The sequence below is a fragment of the Nasonia vitripennis genome, chromosome 3, assembly GCF_009193385.2.
Source record: "Nasonia vitripennis strain AsymCx chromosome 3, Nvit_psr_1.1, whole genome shotgun sequence".
NCBI lineage: Eukaryota > Metazoa > Arthropoda > Insecta > Hymenoptera > Pteromalidae > Nasonia > Nasonia vitripennis.
The window spans coordinates 8,300,714-8,314,923 of record NC_045759.1 but is presented as its reverse complement, the minus strand read 5'-3'; the positions used below and the strand labels follow the sequence as shown (position 1 = coordinate 8,314,923).

Genomic DNA, 14,210 nt, shown 5'->3' with positions numbered 1-14,210 from the left:
AAAATAGAAAAACTAACAGTCGTCTGCTGGCTGTGATATATAATAAATGTGCATCGATCTTTTTATTTGTTGCATCGTGACGATTGATTTTGTGAGTTTAAGATTGTGGTTGGAATACTTTGAATCGGTGCAGATAATAAACTTTTACTGTAAGTATATGAGGATTTCGTTTAAATAATTTCTTTGCTGGAACAATAAGAAGCAACGACAGGAAAAAACTGTATGATAGTCGTAATGTCGTTATGCAAAATAGCGGACTCTTATGTCGCGATTTGAATTTACCGCTATTAACAAAGCTATAATCTAATACAAAGCACAGAAAGACTTTTTCTATAATAATATAATAATAGAGCAATTAATTTTTTTTAAGAAAATATAATTGGTTTCGGGATAAGCTCAAATAATATTTGTTGAAGAAATAGGTAGTTTATGTTATTCGTATATTTTATTTATTTATTACTTAAAAATTACATTTTTTTTTAATTGCCAAATAAATCAAGAAAAACGATGTGTGTGATTATAATCAACATATAACTTGATGCGAAACTTTTATTTAGATGCAGCCATTAGTCATCCAAAACTAATGACATGTGATGAGTTAGAATCTTTTCCAGACGTTTATCCTGAAAAAATACATAAACTATAAAATATACAAAAAAAAAATTTTAATTTGCTAATATGATTCGCAATTTCTACCTGTCTTTCGTTCATCTGTTCCTTGCTCGGCAATTTTTTTATTCGACCTCCTTTGTTCATAGACGAAGCTTTTTTCAACTTCCTGCAGGGCAAACACGAAGTGTGATGCACATATTTGGCATTATTGCTATTCGATTTAACGATTCCGAAGCATTCGTCAGATCGGCTGAAAATTATTTGATTATTATCTTATTGTAAAGCTAAAATTATACATCGATTCAAATTTGCATGCATTTTTATAAAAAATTACCTTTTTCCACCAGAAGATCCTTCGCAAACTACAACTGCTTCGATTTTCTTGAACAGATCAATCAAATCTGCAATAGTCGAGACTCGTCTGGACAATTCATGAATTTGTCGATTATCAGCTGTGAAAACCTTAAATAATAGATGTCGAAATTTAATTTAGAGGTATAATTCATGATTTTTTTTATTAAAAATTCTAAAAATTTCATAAACTTAGCTTTGCATGAAGATTAAAATGATACTCAACAAAACAGCGAATTTCGCGTTTTTCGCGTTCAATTGCGCGAACAATATCTTATCGTTTTCTTGATACCAACTCCAACTTGGAGGTAATGGATTCAGTAGTCTTTGATTGTCTCGCTAGTATCCGTTACGTCTATTTCTTCAGTATCATCGTTACTCATGCTTTCTAGTGATTCACAAGATTCGGTCAACGGAATTTCCACTTCCAAGCCTTTCTGCAAAATAAAAATTATATCGTTAAAAATATGCTGATAAAATATAATACGTACACTTACAGTCATCCGCTATATTAGAGACAGTTGCTTTTAAAATTGACAAGCAATGATCACCGACATCCTAAAAATTTATCGTAAAAATAATTGATTACGTAGTATTAACTATAATCCAACTTGCTCCGAGGCGGAGCTTTTAAAATACAAATCAATTAATATATATGCTTTATTATTTAGCAAACATAATACTTACATCGCAGTTATATCGGGAAGTAACGGCGTGCTCGATCGAATAACGTCAATAGTTGAACCCTAAAATTTTAAATAAATGCATGACAAACTTTCCATAATTCATTGATTATCATCGGTACATATGAAATAGTGATAATTGACTATACTCACGTCTTGAACATCGACATTTGATTGTTCCGCTTGACAAGAATTGACCACGGCGGGTATAGTCGAATTTTCACTCATTGCCAGTACGACACGAAAAATATATATCAAGCATACACATAAAATTATTTAATTATTGTAACGACGAAAAATTTTTAATTTAAGAAAAAAAACTCACTTGATGATCGTTCCAATCCTCCGATCCAACTGCACAAATAGGTTTATCATCCGAGCTGCAGACCTGTGTATAAAAAAACTATAATGAAATATCGTTCTATATAAATAATAAAATTATGCAACAAAATAAATTAATTTGCAATTTTTCTTACCGGTTTTTTACGACCCGATTCCATTGGCACAGCATCTTTGGCAAGTCTATATCTTCCACTCGGTATGTTCAGCAATTTTCCGCCAATTCGCCGAGTTATATGATGCTCGCAAACTACATCGTCGTCATACAAGGCAGTGTAAAGTAGAGAACTCCACTTCTTTCTCAAGTCCGCTCGCTTGCAAATAAAACCGATTTTTACTATACATTTCACACTATGTAAACAGTAAATAAAAACTTTTTAAAATAGTATAACAAAATGGTATAAAAAACACTTAGATCAGGAACTTTGAATAAACAAGTCTGTTTCAATCCGAACATTTCTCTTGACTTCACGCGGTCGGCATAGCGTCCGCTGGGACAGAACATCACTGCACAAGGTTTCCTTGGTGCCATGGTCGCGAAGATACTTTCAACTCCAAAAAAGAAAAAGTTGAAAAAGAACACTCCACGATGCTTCCTTCTTCGTGGTCACGAGTAAAATGAGCTTTCCAGCCGCGCAGCGCAGCAGCCCTCAAAACCGATCAGCTGTTCGATCGCACTGGATTTTTTAACGACAACTTTATGACACGGTGCTCGAACGCCCGGATCGTGGCTTCATTCGGGAGCGCAGATTGCCGGTGCGGGGCATCCCTTTTTTCAGATTGGCTCGATTTTTATTACGGCTGACCATAAAATTCACAAACTGCAGCAGATGCGACAGCTAGCGCTTTCCGAAAATCTGGAACGTGCGCTGTGCTCCCGATGACGCGCGTCTGCTTGGAATCTGCTTCGCATGTGCTGTTTACATGAGGAGTAGTAGAGGGTTCGAGTTTTTATAAGCTCTATATGCTCGAACTGTCGTATGCTGTTAGAAAGAGGTATCGATATATGTATAGCAAAGGAGCTTTCCTCCGTTATCCTATGAATAATATTTTTCAACGATTTGCAGAATCGTCGTATAACGATTAGAGCGTGAGTATCGAGGAAGGCAAAATTGCAAAAGCAATTCTACGCAAACACGCTGAAAAAAATTTTAAATTAAATTTATGTTAATCTAGAGACAGCGTAAATATGCTCCAATTTTTGCGATTCAAACGTACTGTTATTAACAGAATTCTTATTTGAATAAATTATATAACAAGTTTCTGTTTCATAACAAACCTGCATCTACCTGAATTAAGCTGCAGAAAAATAAGATCCAAACGATCGAAAAGAATCGAGCTGGATTTGCATAGTATCCCATAGGCTTATTACACCAGGTCCCCGCCCTTCTCCACTCTTCCTTCCGCATTTCTACGACATTTCCCGTGCGACAAAATAAATTCAAACTCCTCAAAATGCCTAACGTCGTATGTACACCGTGCAAGATCGGCTCTCGTTCGTGCAGCAGTTTTGCTCCGGTCTCAGTGCTCTTAAAATAAGGGACCAGTTCGCCGCGGATTTCCCTCATCGCGCTGTCCCGTCCTTGGTCACGATCTATACAGAATCGTGAAAAAGTTCAAGGAAACCGGAGTATCGTCGGCGCATCGCCGACCTCGCTCAAGATTGCGAGGCGTCGAGAACGTTTCAGTCCGTACAAAAGGGATTATCGCGAGCCTCGAAGGATTTGCTTGAGCGACGAGGAGAGAAGAATGAACTTCTGCGAAGCTTTCATCATGGAGGAGTGCAATGCGAATCCGGATCCGATCGACGCATTATGCACGTTCAGCGAGTGCAGCTTTTCGTTGAGACAATCATTCGGCGACGGACAGAGAGTTGGGGATCGGATGTTCGATCGTCAAGTGACCGTATGGACGGGGATGGTTGGCAATCGGCTGATTGGGCCGTTTTTCGTCGACGGGTGTAAGATAAGGGCGGAACAGTATCTCGTGCTGCTGCGCGAGAGCATCGTGCCGGCGATTCGGAGCATCGAGCGGGAGCTTGGAGTGAGTACCATTTCATATCGTAAATAATTTGTTTCGTAAATAATAGTTGGTTTTGAATATATTGCATGCGTTATACGCAAGATATTTTCTGATGTAAAATTTGTATAAAATTAGCTGCTGTTAGAAATTTAATTAACTTATATGAAATTACATAAAATCATAATACGATAGATTTCAAACACAAGTGGATCTATATTTGGTTGAAACTATGAAATTATTAATATTAGTCTAGAATATTACTAGCAAATATTTAATATTTCAGACAAAAATCTACTTTCAACAAGACGGCCGTACATCAGCCCACAAAAGCCTCAACGTGACGGATTACTTGAACAGCGAATTTCCAAACCTATGGTTCGGTCTTCAAACTCGACTGGCATGGCCGCAGCGCGTTCTCCGGATTTGAAATCCTTTGGACTATTCCTACTGGTCGCTGGTGAAGGGACATTTCCATAGGAAAGAAGTCGAGCCGACTCTGGAATCTCTAGCTTGGTCTTTTATCAAAGTACACCATCAGTTTACACCCGATCTAATTAGAGAAGCTACGCGAAGCCTGTACCATCGACTCACCTATTGTACTGTGGTTGAAGGAGGATCGTTCGAAAATTATTTGTAATATCCGTTAATTTTTTTATTCTCTGAAATTTGTTATAGATACGGATGCATTATACTTTTCTATTTTGCGTGCATGAGAAATTATTGTTTTATTATTAAATTTATGTTTTTATAATAATAGAAATACTCAAAAGCGAAATGTGGTCATAATTATTAATCTTAAAGTCGCTTCAAGCATTATTAATATTGATTCTTGCTTCCACTTAAGTTTTTTATTAACTATTTTGATTATATTATTATGTCTCATGACTATCCTATTCTCTACACATACGAAAAGAGGGGATTCCCAGTAATTCAAACTTCATAAAAAAGCTTAATTGCCAGCAAAACCAAAAGACTATATCGAGTGTTTCCCGACTCTAGTCATTCGAATTCTAGCGCTAGCACGAACAGCGCCGCGAAGCATCAGCTTGTCGCAACACACAACACCCGCTACTCGCGCCCTCAGTCGGTAACGTAGGAATGGGACTTGGGAGTGACGATCGAGCGCAATAAGGAGAGAGCGAGAGAGAGAGAGAGAGAGAGGGCGAGTCTCCGTCTGTACAGGGGGGGGGGGCACAGCACAGCACTGAGCGCGCAGCACAGAGTCTCTCTCTACATCAGAGAAAGAAAAATAAAAGACAGAAATAAAACTTCAAAATGGCGATTCTGGTGGAGTAGTGCGTGAAAACAGTCATCCCCGCGAGATAGAGAGTGCTTCGAGACGCGCGAGTCGAGGATAAAACGTCGCTGAGCAATTAATCCGTTATCGAGGCAAGTTTAGAAGCTGCATTTCACAATACTCGAGCTGAATGTTCATCCAAATGTCTGCGATCGCCCATTCTATGCCAGGTATACTCTTCTCTCACGCACACATCGGTGTTGCTGCTGCTGCTGATGCAGACGCGAAACACACACTTATGTATATACATATATCCGTCGGCGGCTTCAATGAAAACTTGGAGCTCGCTTTCTGGATTTCGCACGTTTGTTTATCGTTCGGGGCACTTGCTTTACTTTCCTTCTTGCTTTATATACGCGTTGCTCAAGATTCGTTGCGAAAGATGTGTCGCGAGGATAAAGCTTTCGGAGCTATGCCTACTTTCTAGGATCTCTTGACTATGCATTACTTCGAGAGGCTGTTTGTTGAATAAAAATATTCTTCTTGCAGGTAGCAACGCGAGTAAACTGTCGCAGAATCGGAACACCGAAAGTATTGGGTGAGTTTTCATAATGTTGCTTATTCATTTTATTGACTATTTGCTTCGGTGAGAGTATAAACAATGAGCATTTGTTTGTCAAATATTTGCGATACTGCAGACGGTCAAGTACTTTTACTCTGTTGGAATGCAGTGGTATTTCAATGAAAGTGGCAAGTTTATTTCGATGCGAGGTCAACTGCCAAGGTTTCTTTGTGTTTTAAACTCGTGTCAAGTGAAGGCATCCTCGATGGCTTGATGTTCTTACATCTATGGATTATTCTATCGATTGCGTAGAATTGTGAGAATAATTCAAGAGCATCGAGTTAAATAGATTTGGATTTGCTTAATTAAAGTATTAGCAAGTGTCAATTGCTTTATCATGGTAATCAAGGATCTTTAATAAAAACTGTTGGAATTCATATACGTTAACTGTGTTACAATAATAATGACAGATAAGATCCTGGATTTTGATTATACATGATTGACAATGAGTCATAAAAATGCAATAATCATGGATGCTTGACACGCGTAATTGAAGTCAATGGAAGTTAATAATTTGCGATAAATGTCTAATCGCACACGTTACATGTAATTGTTTCAATGATATAAATTGATATACAGCAGCGATTAGATACAGATCTGTAAATTATTTCAAATAGGAAACAGAAATCAGTAGACTATTCTTTGCACTTGCAGTGAACAGTATAAAAAGCAAATATTCTTCAATCACTCGTGATGGCAAGTATCACTTGAATAAATAAGATAGGTGATTCACAAGTCCCGTAATCAGCGTAACTATCTCAATGCAACTATCTACAAATTTAAAAAATCAGTGCACCTCAATGAACTCTCCAGCATTTGCCAAAAAAAAAAAAAAAAACACGATAGAAAGTCACTCGCTCATTTTGTTCTCGTTATAAATCGAGGTAAAAACAGGTACAGGTATAAAGGTCTAGATATAGTACCAGAGATGAGTAAGGAGATTGACAGCAGAGGGTTTTCCTACGCTAGGGTCGATCAGCCTCGAGTTTCAGCCAGTTTCACCGAAATAGTGCGAAAACTACACGCTTCAAAGTTTTTCCCTTGGCTCGAGTGAAATCTGGAGACTACTTCCGGCGTATCGGAGAATCGTTGAAGACCTCCTACTGCTTATCCCTTTTATTACGGTCAATTTTCACACAACCAAAATTGACAAATATACCGTAATGCGACAATTATTCTTGACATTGCTAATAATTCGAGCGAGAATAAACAATCAAACGGTCATTTTAGTAGAAATCACAGCAAAAAGTTGGTCAAAGTAAAATCATCTCCGTCAGTCCTACAAGATCCACACCTATACACAAATACGTGTCCGTCTCGCGTCCATCCAGCGGGTGCAGTGCAATGCAGTGCATCAGCAGCAGCAGCAGCAGCAGCAGCAGAGAGTATTCAGCTGCGCTGGCGGTAGTAGTGTAAGCAGTAGGTAGTATAGTGGGAGAAGCCGAGGAGAGCGAGAGAGCGAGCGAGAGAGAGAGAGAGAGAGAGAGAGAGAAAGAGAGAGCACAAGCTTCGGGCACATAATGTAGCTCCCATGGTGGAAAGAGAGAATCAGTCAGTGGCGAGTGTGGGTGCTGACTGGTCGCGGTCGCGGTCGCGCAGCGGTACGATTTACGTACATACGAGTGTGAGTGTAAATGTTGAGCCGAAGAAAGAAGCTAAGATAGCCCAACGCGGCCGGCGTAGCATCTCGGAAGGATGTTCGGGGCAGGTAGCAGCAGCGGGAGCGCTGCAGGGGACGGCGCGGGCCCCTACGCCGATTACGCGACAGCAGCCGAGCCATACCAGCTGGGGGGTCCACCCCCTGCAGCCGGAACCGCTCCTCACCTGCTCTATCCGGCTGACCTGTCGCCCCAGCATCACCTCTACCAGCTGCCACCACCTCCGCCTCTGCCGCCCAACGCCGATCTTCAAGCTCAGTCCAAGAGACGTAGGTAAATGCGGCGAATATCCGTCTCTCTCTCTCTCTCTCTCTCTCTCTCTCTCTCTCTCTCTCTCTCTCTCTCTCACTCTCTCACTGTATGTACACACGCGCCGTGTGCCAGTACGTCGTCTTCCACCTGTGTGTGCAATGCCACGCGTCATGATCGGCAGCGGTCGTTAAAAGCGGAAAAAGAAAAACGCGCGGCGCTGACGCGATATTTGCCGGATGTTTTGCGCCGATCCTCGCCGCACGTGTCGATCGGGCACATCTTCTTGGCAAAACATTCTGTTGATGCACACATACACATACTCGAGCGCGCTACTTTTTCGGCCGCGCTAAGCGGAATCGAGTCGTTTCGGAAGCGATCGGCGATTGCGCTGATTACCATATCGCCGATATATAAAGCTCGCGAACGAACGGCATAAAATATACGCAGCAGCGGTGGCGCGAAAAATTTGAAAATCCGCGAGAGCGGTAATAGCACGCGGAACTGTTTGCGCGGGAACTCGCGGGCCGCACGCACGCGCGTACTTATACGCGCTCTTTCTCTCTAGCTCTCGCGCGCCGCGAGTTCAGCACGTAGCGGAGATTTGAGGTTGTTTGCAAATTCGCGGAGATTACGCCGGGGCTCTATGCGCATCATCGGCATCATCATCAGCGCGTGATTGCGTAATCCCCGTTGCGTGAGCCGTCGCGTTCGAAAAATTCGAAAAGGGCTTTGATCTTCGCGCGCGCGCACCGGCGAGATTTCAAATGCTGTGGAATTTCTTTCTCTCTCTCTCTCTCTCTCTCTCTCTTGCGTGCGATATCGAGTGGGTGAATCCGCATAAAAACGATCCGGATTGACGCCCGCCGTTGTTCCGAGAAGCGCGTGTAAAGATAAATGTAAATAAATAGGAAGCTCTACGAGTGTCGAGGGAAAATCGGGCTGGATTTGATGAAAGGCTGATGAAATCTCAACGATTTTCGCTCGTGTGTGTGTGCGTGTGTGAGTAAATGAGCGGCTGTGTATAACTTTGACGTATAAGAAACTAATTAAAGCTCTTATAACTTTATAAGCGCGAATCGTTCGTTTCGGTGAACTTCATGCTTCGCCCGGTGTATCTAATTGTATTATAACGAGATAGAGAGGAAAGTCGATTTCTTGTATTAACGAGATCGGCGTGTATACGTGCGCCGGCGCACGGATTTCGCAGAGGACGGAAAACACGATGTTATTATGATGATGTAGGAAGATTTGATGCTGAGCTGGTATACTATATGTATAAAGAGAGCTGGAGCGTCTCGATCTTTTATAAATGCGACCACGTGCTGACTGTCGCGTATGCACTTTGCGATAGCTATGTCGTGTACGAGCGATAGTGAATTATTTTCGCTCTTTTTTGGCTGATGCTTTGCGTTTTCGAGTAGTCGATTTGGTGGATGGTTCGTTGGGGTGTACTGGGGAGATGATTTTGATTTTTGACTGAGAATCGCATTGGTGAAGAATATAAAACGTTGTAATCAATGAACAAAAAAAATTTCCTTGTACCTATTTAATTTTGTCCCTAAGAAACAATTTTTTATTCAATCAACGATTCGAAAAATCGGTTCAGCAAAAAATACAAATCTATATACTATTCTGCATTATCGCAACTTTGTTTATCACTCGTCGCTGTTTTTTTATTGCCAAAGTTTTTATATTTTACATGTTTTAACGACTTCTCCGCTCTTGATAAAGTAAAAATTTTTTCTATTTTTACTCCCAGCCAGAACTTGACTTTATACAATATAATACATGTTTCTGGAAAAAATTTTTTGTCTGAAATCCATCGAAACACAATCTCGACTTTCTTTGATACGCACCGCAGGTGCTTAATTAATCAATGAGCGCATTCTTTCGCCTATCATATCGCGCTGAATGTTGCATATTTACAAAAGATGTGCATACACAAAAAAGACGGATTTAAGCGCTTCGTTAAATATACATTGTCATGCAGAAGAAAAACTGATTTTCTTCGTTTTTAATTTTATCGGAGCGATTCATATGCCCCAAGGGCACAGAGGACGTATACGTCCAAATATAAAAAATACCCTTGCTCGTATGAAAATTATTATAATTAAAAAAGCAGTTCCAAAATAAACTAACGACCAATATTTCGCCAACAGGTCAGATGAGGACGACCCGAGTTCGGGCAAGTACAGAAGAATGGACGACGACAACATGCAGGACAAGGAGCGATTTGCCAGGTAAAAAAAATACTACTAATATAATATTATAATCACACAGCTCGTCGCCGGCGTGTCGCACATAAACACCACCACGGCGTCGACATAGCTCTCTCGTTCGTGTCGCAATAAGCCCACTATACTTATACCTATACACATACAACTCGCGCATAACGCGGAAAAGCGTGTCAGCAGTAGCACCGGCCGCGAGAAAATTGTCATGTACACGTACACACACACACACACACACACACACACAGAGCGCAGAGAAACACTGCATATATATATATGCATACATACACAGAGAGCTCAGAGCGCGCAGAGCCGCAGTTCTCTTGCCTCGAGCGCGCAAGATTTCGCGAAGGACTCTGGGTCGTTGACGCGTTTCGCGATCGTGATTCGCCGCCATGTGCGCCTCTTCACCGGTATATACACCCCCACTGCACACACATACACTGCAACATACTCACCTGTGTGCGGGGCTACGTTGTACATCCCAGCGTGGGAACGGTCCGCGCAGACGAGTCGTCCACTCTCTTTCTCTATCTCTCTTACCCTATACCTCGCGACCCTCAGCCTAATTGAGCTTTTCCGCGTGATGATGCTGCTCGCGCGCGCGGGATATTTTTTTATTCTTCTGCGCCTCTTCTTTTCCTCGCCGTCTCCTACACACACTTGTGCACGCAGCCGACGAAGGGCTGCTTATTTTCACGTGTAACGGGACTGCTTCTGCTTCTGCTTCTTCTTCTTCTTCTTCTTACTATCGGCGGCCCTTCGCGGAAAAAAGGCGCCGCGATCGCTCTTTAGAATTCATATACATAAAGAGAGAGAGAGAGGTCGCGGATGCAACGGTCGGCGCGACCTCTGACCCCTGCGCGCTCTCTCTCTCTCTCTCTCTCTCTCTCTCTCTCTCTCTTTCTCCCGGACAAAACAACGCGCGCGGTCGGCGAATATATATATATATATATATATATATATATATATATATATATAGCTGTCGAGTATATACAGTACATACATAAGGTACTGATTTGTTGCTTCATTTTTTTCACAGCCGGGAGAACCACTGCGAGATCGAGCGGCGGCGGAGGAACAAGATGACGGCCTACATAACCGAGCTCTCGGACATGGTGCCGACCTGCTCGGCCCTTGCCCGCAAGCCCGACAAGCTCACCATCCTGCGAATGGCCGTCGCTCACATGAAGGCCCTCCGAGGTGAATATCTGTACCTCTAACTACACAGAGACTTTACTTTAGAGCTTAGACAGCAGACGACGAGAGTTCGGAAATGGAAAGACGACGCTGGAATACGAAGCCGCTTCCGGTGAAGGGCTCCAAGATTGTTTATAGCCGGCTTGGTCTTGCTTACGTCGGCTGAATACGAATTGCCGACTTTTCTTCTTTTTAATTCCTGCCTTTGCTACCTGCCTGCCAGGCTGAGCGCGCGCGGGGACAGCGATTTTACGAGTCAATCTCTGCAGCGCTCTCAGTTGCGCGTGTGTGTTTGGTCAAACGCGATGAAAACACGAGATTAGCACCGCCGGCCTTCCCGGAATTTCTCGCGCAAGCGAGATAGTATCTTCAGAGAGAGAGAGAGAGAGAGAGAGAGAGAGAGAGAGAGAGAGACTCCCACCCCCGTGCGATTCTTGGGTTACTTGGCGATTCCGATCTTGTAGAGCGATACTTACCCCTCTTGGTTCTTTCTGTTCTCTCTATGTCTTCTCTCTTTTTCTTCTTTTTTTTTTTTTTTGGTTTTATATATCCCGCGCTTTTGCTTTCACTTTCTGTATATAACATACACTTGTACAAGTATTCTTTCTGCTTTAAAGTCGCGCTGATTTTTATGATTTATCGGCGTACGCGAGTCTAGAATATATTGTAATAAGCTCGTTAGCGGGACCCGAAGTTTCGAGGTTCGATTTCGGAGCGCTGACTGATGTGCCTCTCTCTATATATTAAAAAGCTATTACTGGATGGAGACTGTCTTCTGCTGCGGTAATTGAGAAACTTTGATGCGTCGTTATTTTAGAGTGTTGGTGAAAACTTTATTAATTTGGTTTTCTCCGTGTATGCGTTTTTAGAACGATTATAGTTGGGTTGATATTAATAGTTCAAAGCCGGCCATTAATCAAACAAACTCAACTGGGAAAGTTAGCAGAAACTTGAGAGTAAATCTAAACAAACAATCGAATGACTATCGTAAATATCGATGAATTTTAACACATTTTCATTTCTAACGCAGGCACCGGCAACACAAGCACAGACGGCACGTACAAACCGTCCTTCCTGACGGACCAGGAACTGAAGCACCTTATCCTGGAGGCTGCCGACGGTTTCCTGTTCGTCGTGAGCTGCGATACCGGTCGCATCATCTACGTCTCGGACTCGGTAGCACCTGTCCTCAACTACTCCCAGAGCGATTGGTATGGAACCAGTCTCTACAACCAGGTCCATCCGGACGACGCGGACAAGGTCAGGGAGCAGCTGAGCACCGCTGAGCCACAGCATGCTGGTCGCGTCCTCGATCTCAAGACCGGCACCGTCAAGAAGGAGGGCCATCAATGTTAGTTTCAACGCTTTTCTCTTTATCTTTACGTGACGATTCACGCAAACAAGCATTATTCAAGAATCTTTTATTTATATTATGCAAAAATTGCGGGGATAAGTTTGCTGTGTTGTGCAACGGTACTTTGCAAAGACAATTGAGTTATCGAAAATTATACGACGCGTAGTGGCTATGCACATGATTGACGTCTTTATTTCGTTACATAAGACGTGCTCTACCGATTTCTATGTGTAATGTTGTAGTAATAATAATTTTTGCTCCTTAGCTTCGGTTCGCCTGTGCACGGGCTCGAGACGAGGTTTCATCTGCCGCATGAAGGTCGGTAGTCTTCAAACGAGCGGCGACATGGCTGCTGCTCACGGTCTGCAACGCATGAAGCAGAGGAACTCCTTGGGACCACCAGCGAGGGATGGACAAAGCTACGCTGTCGTGCACTGCACTGGTTACATTAAAAATTGGCCACCCACCGGTTAGTATTTCCTTTCCATCCAGCTATCGATATTGTATATAATCGACTCATTGGTCTTTATATTTATCATGTTATTAAACTGTGCTTGAATATACGTACTCGTCGCTCGCTGCCTAGTGCGCGGGACGAAATAAAACATCCGCACAGCGTAGACGTTATTGCACGCAAAAGCGTCTGCTGTACTTGTAAAGTATATTTCAAGCAATTTTCTAGTGACGATCGATAATATCCTATATCCATACTGACCGATCATGCCTTTCGTGGTGCTTAGGTGATTTTGTTCCCCCGTGTATACCCACAGGTGTGGGCATGGCTGATCGCGGTGGAGTTCCATCCAATGACGGCGTCGGCGACGATGTCTCAATCCACTATTGCCTCGTTGCGATTGGACGACTGCAAGTCACTAGCACGCCCAATACCAACGACTTGGCTGGATCCAGTAGCAACAATGGTAATTTCATAAAAAACTTTTTCTTTGATTTTGCTTACGCTTGTGTGTAATCGTTCTATAATTTTGTAGAATTCATTTCGCGCCATTCCGTGGAAGGTAAATTTACTTTCGTGGATCAAAGGGTAGGAGCAATTTTAGGCTATACGCCGTCTGAACTGCTCGGTCATCCTTGCTACGAGTTCTTCCATCCCGAGGACCACACTCATATGCGTGAAAGCTTTGAGCAAGGTAAATATTCATCGACTACTGCAATCTTTGTCTAAATAAACCGTCCAACTAACTTTTGTCATTTCATTTTTCAGTCCTAAAACTTAAAGGCCAAGTACTATCTGTAATGTATAGATTTAGAGCTAAGAACCGTGACTGGGTATGGCTCAGAACTTCCGCATTTTCCTTCCTCAACCCCTACACGGATGAGGTTGAATATATCGTCTGCACGAATACTACCAATAAGTGAGTGAACGGCTATCCGTCTAAACTGCTATCTCGTAGACCCGTGTGTATTGTTTTTACGCTCTTATTTATTGCTCAGATCGTTACACAGTGGTACCGGTGGTGCTGGCGAACAAGTCCAACCGGAGAACGAGGTCGTCTCAGCGTACGGCCAGCCTGGACTGGACTACTCTTTGGACAGACATCCAGCACGCAACCCCATGTATCCCGCTGCCACAGCTCATCACATGATGCAACACGCGCCTGGTATGCCGGGCACAGGCGAGTTTTTCTTCG

At 42.6% G+C, this 14,210-nt stretch overlaps 2 protein-coding genes and 1 long non-coding RNA gene across 22 annotated transcripts in view; 2 read left to right on the top strand and 1 right to left on the bottom strand.

The window, feature by feature from the left end:
• Positions 1–426: 426 nt before the first annotated feature.
• On the bottom strand, positions 427–2,599 carry LOC116416795. 2 transcript variants are annotated; one of them, XR_004344785.1, is made up of 8 exons: positions 2,441–2,551; positions 2,123–2,299; positions 1,800–2,034; positions 1,651–1,709; positions 1,461–1,521; positions 947–1,400; positions 697–862; positions 427–623 (listed from the first exon to the last, which is right to left on the bottom strand). It is a non-coding gene; the product is annotated as an uncharacterized LOC116416795 (long non-coding RNA). The 2 variants fall into 2 exon arrangements; XR_004227127.2 differs by having other exon boundaries at positions 2,123–2,599.
• Positions 2,600–2,952: 353 nt separating this feature from the next.
• Positions 2,953–4,782, top strand: LOC103317406. Its single transcript, XM_008215218.4, has 2 exons — positions 2,953–4,028; positions 4,291–4,782. Exons 1-2 carry the CDS (start codon positions 3,735–3,737, stop codon positions 4,432–4,434), a joined length of 438 nt encoding a protein of 145 aa, XP_008213440.1. The 5' UTR covers positions 2,953–3,734; the 3' UTR covers positions 4,435–4,782.
• A 388-nt stretch (positions 4,783–5,170) lies between these two features.
• LOC100121400 (aryl hydrocarbon receptor nuclear translocator homolog) overlaps positions 5,171–14,210 on the top strand; it is an 11,056-nt gene continuing 2,016 nt past the window's right edge. For 2 of the 19 annotated variants that reach the window (XM_031926673.1, XM_031926674.2), the window contains exons 1-9: positions 7,324–7,797; positions 9,936–10,016; positions 11,050–11,210; positions 12,238–12,558; positions 12,827–13,030; positions 13,302–13,481; positions 13,551–13,709; positions 13,784–13,934; positions 14,014–14,195. In XM_031926673.1, coding sequence (XP_031782533.1) covers positions 7,562–7,797; positions 9,936–10,016; positions 11,050–11,210; positions 12,238–12,558; positions 12,827–13,030; positions 13,302–13,481; positions 13,551–13,709; positions 13,784–13,934; positions 14,014–14,195 — 1,675 coding nt within the window. In that variant the 5' untranslated portion in view covers positions 7,324–7,561. Of the gene's footprint in view, positions 5,475–5,793; positions 5,843–7,323; positions 7,798–9,935; positions 10,017–11,049; positions 11,211–12,237; positions 12,559–12,826; positions 13,031–13,301; positions 13,482–13,550; positions 13,710–13,783; positions 13,935–14,013; positions 14,196–14,210 lie in introns of those variants that run through there. The other 17 variants (XM_032598635.1, XM_031926681.2, XM_031926680.2 and 14 more) reach the window with 17 other exon arrangements.